Below are 14,095 nucleotides of genomic sequence, written 5' to 3'. Positions count from 1 at the left end.
AATCTCTCAGGCAGCAGGTGGGAGAGCTACAGGAGGAGGTGGCCAGGCTGAGGAGCATTCGAAGCCATGAGGAATTCCTGGACAGTATTCCTGTGGAGTCCACGGAGGTCACTGTCCTAGGATGTGGGACTGTTGACCAGCCACTTATGGAGGAGGCGGTGGTGCAGGGTGAGAACTGGCAGCTGGTTACTTCCGGCAGCAGGCAGTGTTCCACCCCTGCTCCTAACCCTCCCACTGTGTTGTTACATAACCGTTACACTTTACTTTCAGCAGGAGACAAGGAGTCACCCCCCACAGTGGAAGAGACCAGGCCTTGCACCACCAAGGTTGAGCAGTCTCCTGCCACCACTGCGAGGAGGAAACGTAGGGTAGTGGTGGTTGGAGACTCTCTTCTGAGGGGAACGGAGGCACCCATCTGTCGCCCTGACAGCTCATCTCGAGAGGTATGCTGTCTGCCAGGGGCCCGTATCCGAGATGTTACGGAGGCATTGTCGAGGATTATCCGGCCCTCTGACTACTACCCCATGCTACTCATCCACGTGGGCACAAATGATACTGCCAGGTGTGACACTGAGCGGATCAAGTGTGACTACAGGGCTTTGGGAGTACGGGTGAAGAAGTTTGGAGCGCAGGTGGTATTCTCTTCTATCCTTCCTGTCAAAGGTAGGGGCCCGGGCAGAGAGAGGTGCATCCTGGAGGTGAATGCCTGGCTGCGACGATGGTGTCGCCAGGAGGGATTCGGCTTCCTTGATCACGGGGTGCTCTTCCAGGAAGGACTGCTTGGCGGAGATGGAGTTCACCTTTCCAGGAGCGGGAAGGCCTTGTTTGGACACAGACTGGCTAACCTTGTGAGGAGGGCTTTAAACTAGGTTTGTTGGGGGCAGGTGAACAAAGCCCACAGGTAAGTGCTGCATGTGCGGGACTGGGAGATGGGTTGGAAATGGGGGGGACTACGGCCTATAATGGGAAGGAGAAAGGAGGGTCAGGGCACAACAGGGAGGCAAGATCAAATCAGTATCTTAGATGCCTATATACAAATGCGAGAAGTATGGGTAATAAGCAGGAAGAACTGGAATTGCTAACCAATAAATACAACTATGATATCATTGGTATTACAGAAACCTGGTGGGATGGGACGCATGATTGGAATGTTGGTATGGAAGGGTACGGCTTGCTCAGGAAGGACAGACAGGGAAAAAAGGGAGGAGGGGTTGCCTTGTATATTAAAAATGTACACACTTGGACTGAAGTGGAGATGAATGTAGGAGATAGCTGTGTAGAGAGTCTCTGGGTTAAGCTAAAAGGGGTAAAAAACGAGGGTGATATCATGCTAGGAGTCTACTACAGGCCACCTAGCCAGGTAGAAGAGGTGGATGAGGCCTTTTTTAAACAATTAACAAAACTATCCAAAGCCCAAGATTTGGTGGTGATGGGGGACTTCAACTATCCAGACATATGTTGGGAAACTAACACAGCGAGGCACAGGCTATCCAATAAGTTTCTGGACTGCATTGGAGACAACTTTCTGTTTCAGAAGGTTGAAAAAGCTACCAGAGGAGAAGCTGTTCTGGATTTGGTTTTAACAAATAGGGAGGAACTAGTTGAGAACTTGAAAGTGGAAGACAGTATAGGGGACAGTGATCACGAAATAATAGAGTTCATGATCTTAAGGAAAGGTAGAAGGGAGACCAGCACAATTGAGGTAATGGATTTCAGGAAGGCAGATTTTGATAAGCTCAGAGAACTTGTAGGTAAGGTCCCATGGGAAGCAAGACTGAAGGGAAAAACAACTGAGGAGAGTTGGAAGTATTTCAAAGGGACGTTGTTAAGGGCCCAAAAGCAAACAATTCCGCTGTGTAGGAAAGATAGAAAATATGGCAAAAGACCAGCTTGGCTTAACAAGGAGATCTTGCACGATCTCAAAATAAAAAAGGAGTCATATAAAAAATGGAAACTAGGACAACTAACAAAGGAGGAATATAGGCAAGCAACACGGGAATGCAGGGGCAAGATTAGAAAGGCAAAGGCACAAAATGAGATCAAACTAGCTACAGGCATAAAGGGAAACAAGAAGACCTTTTATAAATACATTAAAAGCAAGAGGAAGACCAAGGACAGGGTAGGCCCACTGCTTAGTGAGGAGGGAGAAGCAGTAACAGGGAACTTGGAAATGGCGGAGATGCTCAATGACTTCTTTGTTTCGGTCTTCACCGAGAAGTCTGGAGGTGTGCCTAACGTAGTGAATACAAGCAGAGAGAGGGTAAGTTTAGAAGATAGGATACACAAAGAACAAGTTAAAAATCACGTAGGAAAGTTAGATGTCAGCAAGTCACCAGGTCCTGATGAAATGCATCCCAGGATACTCAAGGAGCTGATAGAGGAGGTATCTGAGCCTTTAGCTATGATCTTTGAAAAATCATGGCAGACAGGGGAGATTCCAGAAGACTGGAAAATGGCAAATATTGTGCCCATCTATAAAAAGGGGAATAAGAACAACCCAGGAAACTACAGACCGGTCAGTTTAACGTCTGTCCCAGGGAAGATAATGGAGCAGGTAATTAAGGAAATCATATGCAAACACTTGGAAGGTAATAAAGTGATAGGGAATAGCCAGCATGGGTTTGTGAAGAACAAGTCATGCCAAACTAATCTGATAGCTTTCTTTGATAGGATAACGAGCCTTGTGGATAAGGGAGAAGCAGTGGATGTCATATACCTAGACTTTAGTAAGGCATTTGATACGGTCTCACATGATATTCTTATTGATAAACTAGGCAAATATAACTTAGATAGGGCCACGATAAGGTGGGTGCATAATTGGCTGGATAACCGTAGTCAGAGAGTTGTTGTTAATGGTTCTAAATCCTGCTGGAAAGGGATAACAAGTGGAGTTCCTCAAGGGTCTGTTTTGGGACCCGTACTGTTCAATATCTTCATCAATGATGTAGATATTGGGATAGAGAGTACGCTTATTAAGTTTGCAGATGATACCAAACTGGGTGGGGTTGCAACTTCTTTGGAGGATAGGGACATAATTCAAAATGACCTTAGCAAGTTAGAGAAATGGTCAGAGGTAAACAGGATGAGGTTTAATAAAGAGAAATGCAAAGTGCTCCACTTAGGAAGGAACAATCAGTTCCATACATACAAGATGGGAAGCGACTGTCTAGGAAGGAGCATGGCGGAAAGGGATCTAGGGGTCATAGTGGACCACAAGTTGAATATGAGCCAACAGTGTGATGCTGTTGCAAAAAAAGCAAATATGATTCTAGGTTGTATCAACAGGTGTGTTGTAAGCAAAACTCGTGAAGTCATTCTGCCGCTCTACTCTGCACTAGTTAGGCCTCAGCTGGAGTACTGTGTCCAGTTCTGGGCGCCACATTTCAAGAAAGATGTGGAGAAATTGGAAAGGGTACAGAGAAGAGCGACAAGAATGATTAAAGGTTTAGAGAACATGACCTATGAAGCCAGGCTTCATGAACTGGGCTTGTTTAGTTTGGAAAAAAGAAGATTAAGGGGGGACATGATAGCGGTTTTCAAATATCTAAAAGGGTGTCACAAGGAGGAAGGCGAAAATTTGTTCCTCTTGGTTTCTGAGGACAGGACAAGGAGTAATGGGCTTAAAGTGCAGCAGGGGAGGTTTAGATTGGACATTAGGAAAAAATTCCTAACTGTCAGGGTGGTCAAATATTGGAATAAATTGCCAAGGGAGGTGGTGGAATCTCCCTCTCTGGAGATATTTAAGAACAGGTTAGATAGACATCTGTCAGGGATGGTGTAGACGGAGCTTGATCCTGCCTTGAGGGCGGGGGGCTGGACTCGATGACCTCTCGAGGTCCCTTCCAGTCCTATTATTCTATGATTCTATGATTCTATGAATGTGGCCATCTAGGGCAGGATAGCTGCTAGCCTGGTCACCAAAGGCCACAAGCGAACCCAGGAGCAGGTTAGCATGAAAGTCAGGTTGGTCTGGCGAGACCCCCCACCCTGAGCCTCCTCTCCCCCTTCTTCCCCCTTCCAGCTTTCTCCTCCCAGGTTTCCTCCTCCTCTCTTCCACCCTCTCTCTTCCCCTCTCCCACCTCTTTTTCCCAGTCTCCCCAGAGGTTCATCTCCCCACACACAGTTTTGTTCAATAAATCCAGTTTCTATTTTTGAACATACATGTCTTTTATTTGACATCAGGAAGGGGGGCTAGGGACGGGTAAGTGGAAGGACGTGAGGGAGGAATGGGGCACGAGCCGCTGGTGGGGAGGACTAGGGAGGCTCTGAGGGCTTCTCGGGGTGGACGCTCTCTCTCAGGGCCTCCAGGATCCTGACATCCCCCTGACAGACCCCCCGGATGGCAGCCTGAAGCAACGACCCCATGAGACGCACTGGCATGCCATGGGGCAGCTCTGGCTACATGTGGCTGAGTGCTGTGGTATCCCGAGTGTGGGCACTCAGGGCACTCCAAGACAGGAATGCTTTGCTATCCCTCGAGGAGGACAAGCAAGTGGGGAACCCTGAGAACTGTCTGTCCAGGGTGGGGGTAGGGTCCCTTTAAGCATGGAGCTCAGTTAGCCTCAGGCAGCAGCCCCACACACTAAGTCCTAAACTGATGCCCTGCCAGCACTGGCTCCGGCCAGCCTTAACTTCGGTTCAGGGTCCACTCAGTGTGGACGTGCTATTTCGAAATAGCAAAATGCTATTTCAAAATAGTTTTTGTATATAGATGCGTTATTTCGAAGGGGGAGGGGAAGTTAATTTGAAATAGCACTGTAGTGTAGATATACTCTTAGGCTGTGTCCAGACTCAGGGGTTTTTTCGGGAAAAGTAGCCTTTTTCCGAAAAAACTTCCCCTGCGTCCAGACTCAAGCCGCGTTCTTTCGAAATTAAATCGAAAGAACGCGGCTTTTCTTTCGATGGCGGTAAACCTCATTTCACGAGGAAGAACGCCTTCTTTCGAAAGTTCCTCTTTCGAAAGAAGGCGTTCTTCAATGTAAACAGGGCTTCTTCGAAAGAGAGCATCCAGACTCACTGGATGCTTTCTTTCGAAAAAGCAAGCCGCTTTTTCGAAAGTTCAACGTGCAGTCTAGACGCGCTCTTTCGAAAGTATCTTTCGAAAGAGCCTCTTTCGAAAGAGGCTTGCAGTCTAGACATAGCCTCAGGGTGCATCTACATAGCACCCTAAACTCGAAAAAAGGTATGCAATTTTGGACATGTTCTTTTGGCATCCCTCTTGAGAGGAATAAGGGATGTTCTGAAAGAGGAGTTTTTTCCAAAATTTGGCCCCGTGTAGATGGACCAAATTTCAGAAAAGCCTCTTTCAGAAAAAAAGCAGGAAAAGATACGCAAATTGCGATTCGCAATTTGCATATCTTTTTTTGACTTTTCTCAGCAGTGTAGACATAGTGAAAGAAAGAAAGAAAGAAAGAAAGAAAGAAAGAAAGAAAGAAAGAAAGAAAGAAAGAAAGAAAGAAAGAAAGAAAGAAAGAAAGAAAGAAAGAAAGAAAGACCTTGAAATAGGTACAAATAACTGAAGAAAACATGCAAGAAACACACTTTTTAAAAAATGTATATTAATTTTAGAGAGATCATTTATACATTGTTACCCTGTTGGCCCATAAGAGCTACCAAAAATTCAAGGTCTTGTAGGTTGTTCCAGCTGGAATGAGAAATTGCTGTTGGAATCAGGTATTTCTTCGATGCAGTTTTATTTACAAAGACTATATGAAGTTCTATATCCCTGGACACAAGAGAACTCAAACAACAGGAGACAGTTTTCTTGCTCACAGCTCCAAAACTCTAAAGCCAGCTCAGCCAAAAATCTCTAAGGTTCCCCTTGGGCCAGAAACCATGCTTGTCCACCTGCCTGTATGTTCTTCCCAGTATGTTTCTCCCCTGAGTACACACCTGAAACAATACTCAGCAAAATCCTCTGTCCACAAAGTTCTAATTCCTAGGTATACTGCATATAGGACAGTTACCTGTTTCGTTCCTACAACTGGTATTCTTCAAGATGTGTTGTTCATGTCCATGCCTATCAGAAGTACATGCACCGCGTCTATGAGCATCAGAAAAGTTTTTCCCTAGCAGCTCCCAGAGCGTTGGCTCCGGAGACCCCAGGTGTGGTGCTTATATACCACTGCTGACCCTGTCCCTTCCTCAGTTCCTTCTTGCCAGCTACTTCAACAGTGGGGAAGGAGGGTGAATGTTAGAATGAACAACACATGTCAAAGAACACCAGCTACAGGAACAGGTAACTGTCTTTTCTTGTTCATGTTGATTCCAATCAGGTAATTCCCAAGCCACTACACCATGGAGGTGGGGTCAGAGTTAAGGACCACTGATTGGACTGGAGCACCACGCTACCAACAATGGCATCTTCCCTTGAGAACTTGTCAGTGGTGTAGTGTGTGGTAAAAGTGTGTATTGATGACCATGTTGCTGCCCTGCATATCTCTTAAATGGGAACTTTCACCAGGAATGCAGTGGAGGAAACATACACCCTTGTGTAGTGTCCCATTACCATACGGGGTGCTACCCCCACTAATTCATAGCAGGTGCACATACATCCTACTATCCTTGAGGATATACACTGGGCTGAAACCGAGTCCCCTTTCACCCTGTCTGCTGTTGCCACAAATAACTGATCCAACTAGAAAACTGTTCTAGGGACTAGCGGCTTGCCTAAGCAAGACAGCTAGATGTTCCAACACCTCCACGGATGGTAAGAAGGAACTGAGTGAGGGGCAGGGTCGGCAGTGGTATATAAATGCTGATCTATTGGTGCCACTGTAGGGATCTCCACAGCCAACTCTATGGGAGCTGCTAGGGGAAAAAGTTTCCAACACCTGTGTATGCGGCGTGCGCACTCCTGACTGCAACTGACATGAGCAAGCACTTGAAGAAGACAACTTTGTTTTAGGTGGAGGTTGGCATGGAGGAGAATAACAGTTCATTGTTGCTATCTTAAATGAAAGAAAGTGGTTAACTCACCATAGGCCAGAGTTCCCAGGGGGTACTCAACCCCTGATCCATTCCAGGGCCTACCCACACCACACTCCTTCCCTCAACCCCCCATCTTATCCCCACCCACTTCTTATCACCCCCACCTTTTCCTGCCCCCACTCCTTTGCCTCTTCCCCCTCCCCCGCAGCATCTCCTGAATGCTGCTGAACAGCTGATTCCCTCTGCGCAGAAGACATGGGGAGGGAGAAGGAACTGATAGGCTGGTCTTCCAGTAGGTACTAAGCACCCTCTATTTATTTCCCCTGGGTGCTCCAGCCCCAGAGCACCCATAAGTCAGAGCCTATGACACCCACCACGAGAGATTCATTTAGGATCAGTAACAGGAGTGCTATGATTTAAGCTTCTGCAGTATTGTCTTCAGAAGCAAGTTCCCTGCAAATAGGGTGACCCAAACACCTTTTTAAACTACAAAAACAGGATGCATGCAGGAGCCCCACTGATCTTTGTGGCTCCACCTCTGGCTTCAACTCTTCCCCCAGAGGTCCTGCCCCTAGTCAGATCAGAAACTGGAGCTGGGCAGCAGAAAGAGTCATCCAGGGATCTTGGGCCACTGTGAGGAGCCCCAGAACCTCCACCTGCCCTAGGGGATGAAGACATAGGCCAGGGACTGCTCTTGGCACCCCATTCACCCTGCCCAGGACAGGTGAAGGATCAAGGGCTCCCCACAGTAGCCAAAGCTCCCTGGGTACCTCTTATCATAGCCCAGTTCTGCCTTCAGGCCTGACTAGGAGTAAGGCCTATAGGGGCAGAGGAGAAGCAGGGGGTTGAGCTTCATAGTGAGGCTGGGCTGAGCTCCACGTCAGCTCCCCCCACTCATCAGGAAGAGACTGGTGCTGCCCTTCAGTCTCAAGCAGGCACAGAGCAGCATAGTGAATCCAGGACAAATGTTGTTTCAGAGTCATTCAGCCCAGGACTGGGACTTGAAATGTACATTTCTGAACTGCCCCACCTAAGCAGGGACAGATGGCCACAGACCAGGACACACCAACTCAAAGCTACACAAGACGCTGCTAGAACAACAGATGCAAAACCTGAAGACATATCTCCACTGCTATTTGTAGGCAGACAGGAACCCCCCTGTAATATCCATCTTTGCTTTCCTGGAGCATACAGGGCACACAGAGCAGAAGGGCCGGATATGCAGCGTGCTGTGTGACCCTGAATGGCTGTAAACAGAGATATGTCAATTGCTGACCAAGAGGCTGCCAAGGAGTGCCCTTGACTAAAACCCATATTGATATGAACACACAGCCGTCCGCAGGGGGAGTAATCTCTCGCCCAGTAAAAAAATGTCTAGTACTCACAATTTGGTTATCTCTCTTACAAGTGTAAATTATTTGAAACTCCCTTGTAAGAACTGGCACCACAAAATGGACCAGTACAATTTGGCATCTTATGATAATAAAGAGGATACGGGCCGCCAGGGGTATAAAGATGGGTCCAGTAGCGCATTTACTCTGAGTGTCAATCTACCATCTATTTGCTGGTCGGGTTAGGTGCTTGACCTCCCAAGGTTCCACGGGGACGCCCACCTCGTATTCGTCTTTCCTAGGAAGTGAGGGACCAGCCCTGGCTTGACCCGCTGGAGTCGAGAGGCACAGAAGGGGGTAAAAATTGTACCTGGATGTGGTCCTTTGTCTTAAGTGTACATATAGACTTAGAGCTCGTTAAAGATTAAGCTGTCACTTGGTACCATTATTTCTATTTTCTATCTTTATTTCTTTGTAACCATTTTTAAGATCTATATTTGCTAGCAGTTAAGAAAGAGCAATAGCCATTGTAACCATATGCTTTTATAAGTCTTTTTAATAAATCTGTAACTGTTTAAGTTTTTAACCTGACTCCTTCAGTTGTTGTAACAGAACCAAGCACAATTTAAAAGAACTTCAGCCGGTCATAAGGGACAGGTATAGGAAGAGCTTGGGCGTTTTGGATCGTGTCACTCCCAGGTGACAGATCCATTGGGGCATCTCTCAGTCTTCCCTAGTCTGCCTGCTGCGAAGGTATCCTGTATCCTAGCAGCTAAAATCTGAGATGTAATAAGCTCTTCCTATAAACTCTGGAGCGTCTGTCAGCATGTTGGCTGCCCTCCGCGATGGGACCCCGGTCCTAGCGGTAAAGTCACGGACATTAAACCTTTTTTCAGCACACACACACACACACACTGCCCTGACCATCGGCTGACACTATGATAATCAACTTGGGAAGGAAGAAATTGTTACTCACCTTGTGCAGTAACATCTGTTCTTTGAGATGTGTGTCCCTGTGAGTGCTCCACTAGAGGTGTCGGGCTCGTCCCAGCGCCACAATCTGGAGAGTTTTTGCCAGCAAGCGGTTCGAATGGTGGACAAGTAAGAGTGTCCAATACAAAGGTAAGGTCCCATGGCTCTGGGGTGGGCCTGTATGGTGGGTAGAGGTTGGTAATTCCTTTCATGAACCTCTTCGCAAGTGGATGTGCGAACATGGAAGAACCATCTATGGGAGAGTGAAAGGCCGAAATCGCAGCCAAATGGACTTTCAGCAAAGCAACCGCCAAGCTTCGTGAACGCAAGTGGAGCATATAGTCCAAGATTAATTGTATGGGTGCCATCAGAGGGACGCCACTTGACGTCTAGGTATGACCTGTGGGTGGCTTGACGCCTGCTTTGTATCAGCACGTCTCTGACTGCTTGGGAGCAGGTTAATTCTGGTCTCTGGAGCCAGTCAGGAGCCAGGCTGTTAGGTGCAGCCGGTCGATGTTTGGATGAAGAAGGGTGCCGCATTGTTGGGAGAGGAGGTTGTACAGTTGTGGAAGTTGGTGAGGCTGGGATAACGACATATGCGTAAGTTGCGGCAGCCAAGTCTGACAAGGCCAAAAGGGGGCCACCAGGATTACTGTCACTGCATCTGCTAATATCTTCCCTATCACCCGAGGTATCAGCGGAATTGGGGGAAAGGTGTATAGAAGACGGTATGTTCCCCAATGGAGCAGAAAAACATCTCCTTTTGATCCGCTGCCTATGCCAGCTCTCGAGCAGTAAGAACGGCATTTCTTGTTGTCACGAGTTGCGAAGAGGTCCACGTCCGGGTAGCCCCAAAGTTGGAAGAGGCCACAGACTACATTGTTGAGGAGCTCCCATTCATGTTGGGAGTGGAAAGAACTGCTCAGTGCATCCGCGATGGTATTGCTCTTGCCGGGAAGGTAGGCAGCTGTGAGTGTGACACCATGGCGAATTGCCCATTTCCAGAGGCGTATTGATTCTGCACATAAAGTTCTGGATCTGGCTCCGTCTTGGTGATTGATATAGTATACAGTGCAGATGTTGTCCGTAAGGATCTATACTGTAGTCCCTTGGATCTGGTGGACAAAGTGTCGACAGGCATTGAAGACTGCCCTGAGCTCTAGGAAGTTTACATGGAGTAGGGATTCTCGGTGAGACCATAAACCTTGGACCTGATGGTGTCGCGTATGTGCTCCCCAGCCCACAAAGGGATGCGTCCGTGGTAATCTGGATGGATGGAGCTCGAGCGTGGAATGGGATGCCCGTGAGTGTTATGGTCGGATCAAGCCACCATGTGAGCGAGTCTTTGATGCGAGCAGGGATAGATATCAGTTAGTGGGTATCACTCATGCCAGGTTTCTATACTACCAGGAGCTAATGCTGCAGACACCGCATGCGAAGATGCACTTCTGCAATGACATATGTTGTAGCCACCATGTGGCCTAACAACTTCAGGCACGTGAGGAACTAAACCGTTTTGAATTTTTGTTTCCTCAGGTGGCGGTTGAGCCCACGAAGATCTAGAATTGGTCTCCACCCACCGGACTTCTTCTGCGTGAGGAAGTACCGGGAATAGAAGCCTTTGCCTCTGAACTCGGAAGGAACCTCCTCCACTGCACCGATGATAAGTAGGCGCAAGACCTCCTGTCGGAGATGAAGGTCTTGAGAGGGGTCCCTGAAAAGGGACGGGGATGGAAGATTGGAGGAAGGGAGGGTGGAGAAGGGAATGGCGAGACCAGAGGTGATGATCTCCCTGACCAATGGTCTATGGTGATGGCGAACCAGCGGCAATAGGGTCTCAGGTGATACTGGAACAGTTTGGTTACTCGCGGGTAGGGCTCCGAAAGGGGGATGGTGCACAGTCCCTCGACAAGGGTGTCAAACCTGCTGTCGGGGTTGTTACTGGTTCTGCGCCTTATTCGGCTGTTGGCGCCGTTGCTGAGGGTGCTGCCTTTGCTTGTGTTGGTCATATGGTCTAAAGAGTTGGGCGGTATAGAAGGAAGTCCTATGTCTGTTGTATCGCCATGCCCTCTTGTGCCTGATGTTGTAAAGCAGGCTTTTTCTGTCCACGGCCTTCGCGTATAGCCCATCCTGCCACACAAGGCCCCTCACACAAAACCCAGATACTCAGAGGAGCATGGGCAGCACAATGCAGTTTTGTGAATGGAATTTGATCTTATAGGCATTCTGGGACTCACAGGCGCCAAAAAAAATAGGGAGGTGAGCATGACTAGATAGTGCTTACAGATAAGCCTCATTTGACCGTAGCTTGACCGGTCTTAGGGGCAAGGGAAAAAGTAAACATAGGGTAATAAAACATAATTGTCTTACACTAACTATGCCCCATCTGGTCCTGTCCACGAGGGGATCACGCATACATCACGAAAATTTCTATAGGGTAGTATTGTCATACTACCTCATCACTAGCCTATCAGGCTTTGCCAAATGCAGACCCTAGCATGGCACAGACACCAAAGTTTTGTATAAAAGACCCTCAATCCCTTTGTTCGACGGAGGTTCCGTGTATTGAGGGCACGTGTTTTTTTTTTTTTGCCCGGCTAAAGGATTGATCACCCTGAGGCTGCCTCCCCACCCTTCAAATCAAATATAGGGGTCCACGAGTCCTGAGTATGCTCCGAGTTCTAGTGTGTCTTTATGTTGTTATCGTTTCTGGATTTGTAAGTATTGCTTAAATTTATTAATTGGTGGTTTAGTTAATAGTTAAGCTGTATTAATTATATCCTATAATCCTGTGAAGTATAAGTAAGTCATATTAATTGTATTGTATAGATAGTGTGATTTTGTGCTATGTGAAAGGGTTAAGCTTTAGCCCAGGTATTAGTGTTAGAAGAAAAACCTTTGAGTTGTCAACTTGTAACAGTAAAAAATCAATGACTAACTCCACCAGCTGTCCTAAAGCGACATTGGAGGGATTGGCTGTGGGTGGTTCTTTTATTATCATTATTTTGGCTTTGTTTTTTGTATTTTTTATTTGTATGCTGCGTTGTCTTAGGCGAATTAGGGATAGTGATTTGATAGAAGTGAATTGTAATCAAAGAATTGTAATCAGTTGGGTATAATTGTGCCCAAGCTTTTCTACGCAGTAAAAGTACTGAGCAATTGCTAGTTTAAACACCTACTTGTTAATTGCTGGTTTTGACCACTTAATAAAAATCATTTGTTTCACCATCATCCAGTAGTTTTCACTGGATAGTCGGCTTTAACCCTTGAGGCTCCCATCACATCACCGAACCAAGGTGTAACACCTGAAAGGCGTAGTGTACATCCCGAGGGTTCTTAATGTAGTTCGGGAGTCTTTTCCGGAACGGAACACTTGATCAGTGTTCTGTGCAAACAATGAGGCGTGGTCGAACGGGAGGTCCTCCACCTTGGGTTGTAGATCTTTAGGCACAGAGGCCAGGTGTAGCCAGGTGCAGCTCGGCTCTCGGTGCGGAGTCAACCGTCAGCGCAGACTCCGCTCTAGATGGTGTCTCTTTCAGCGGTGCCGTCTGAGGTCTCAGTGCCTGAGACGGTGCCATCTCCAGCCGCAGTGCCGTGTGGAGAGTCGGTGCCGTAGATGAAGGTGCCGACTCCGGATGCGCTGTCGGTGCCAATGCTACAGAGAGTACGGGACTAGGCGCCGATGTGCTGTGGGCTTTAGTTGCCTTATCCATTCCCTGTCTGGGAGGGAAGCCCGATGAGCTCCGTGCCTCTCCTGCACTTACGCTCCTAGACGGAGCGGAGCTTTTTCCGTCCCGGGACTTACATGGGACTGGAGCCTCCCATTCCTCTGCTGATGGGGGTTGGAGCAACTTATTGAAGAGTAACATCTTCAGGCGCATTACTCTGTCCCGTCTTGCCCAAGCGGTCAACTTCGAACAGTGACCGCATTTTTGGGGGATGTGGCCTTCTCCCAGGGTATGTCTACACTACCCTCCTAGTTCGAACTAGGAGGGTAATGTAGGCATACCGCACTTGCAAATGAAGCCCGGGATTTGAATTTCCCGGGCTTCATTTGCATAAACTGGGCGCCGCCATTTTTAAATCCCTGCTTGTTCAAACCCCGTGCTGCGCGGCTACACGCGGCACGAACTAGGTAGTTCGGACTAGGCTTCCTAGTCTGAACTACCTAGTTCGTGCCGCGTGTAGCCAGGCGGCACGGGGTTCGAACAAGCAGGGATTTAAAAATGGCGGTGCCCAGTTTATGAAAATGAAGCCCGGGAAATTCAAATCCCGGGCTTCATTTGCAAGTGCGGTATGCCTACATTACCCCGCTAGTTCGAACTAGCGGGGTAGTGTAGACATACCCCCAGGTAGCGAATGCAGCGGGAGTGGCCATCCGAGACCGGCATGGTGTCACTGCATAAAGCGCATTTCTCAAAGCCCGGGGAGCCGGGCATGATTAATCCGCCAGTCTTCAGGGGAGAAAAACAACTTGGGAGGCCGGTCAGAGCGGCCTATAGATAACGGTAACAGAAAAACTTTTTTTTTTTAAACAACTAACTAACTAACTAGAAAAACTGACTAATACTATGAGGAAGGGGCTAACTGAGAAGGAACAGTAAACAATATTAGGTTCAATTCTCCTCAGACAAGGAGGAGCATGTTCCAACTCCATCTGCGGCCATGGACAGTTAGGAGGAACAGGCGCGTCAGACCGCTCAATGCAGAAAAGGCGCGAACGGCGCAAGGCACTTCTGCGCATGCGTGGTCCACCGGAGGGGGCTACTGCTGGCAAAAACTCTCTGGATTGCGGCACAGGGATGAGCCCGACATCTCTAGTGGAGAACCCACGGGGACATCACTCGAAGAAGAATGATCAG

General features: G+C 47.9%; 1 protein-coding gene across 1 annotated transcript; it reads left to right on the top strand.

Annotated features, from left to right (window-relative positions):
* Nucleotides 1-309: 309 nt before the first annotated feature.
* On the top strand, nucleotides 310-10,249 carry LOC149523755 (uncharacterized). Its single transcript, XM_089781620.1, has 4 exons — nucleotides 310-443; nucleotides 664-2,726; nucleotides 9,293-9,362; nucleotides 10,057-10,249. The coding sequence occupies exons 2-4, from the start codon at nucleotides 941-943 to the stop codon at nucleotides 10,247-10,249; spliced, it is 2,049 nt and encodes a 682-aa protein (XP_089637746.1). The 5' UTR covers nucleotides 310-443; nucleotides 664-940.
* Nucleotides 10,250-14,095: the final 3,846 nt, after the last annotated feature.

The sequence above is a fragment of the Pelodiscus sinensis genome, chromosome 12, assembly GCF_052426305.1.
Source record: "Pelodiscus sinensis isolate ZL-2025 chromosome 12, ASM5242630v1, whole genome shotgun sequence".
In the NCBI taxonomy this organism is placed as follows: Eukaryota; Metazoa; Chordata; order Testudines; family Trionychidae; genus Pelodiscus; species Pelodiscus sinensis.
The sequence above is the reverse complement of the archived record's forward strand: the minus strand, read 5'-3'. Positions and strand labels throughout refer to the sequence as shown.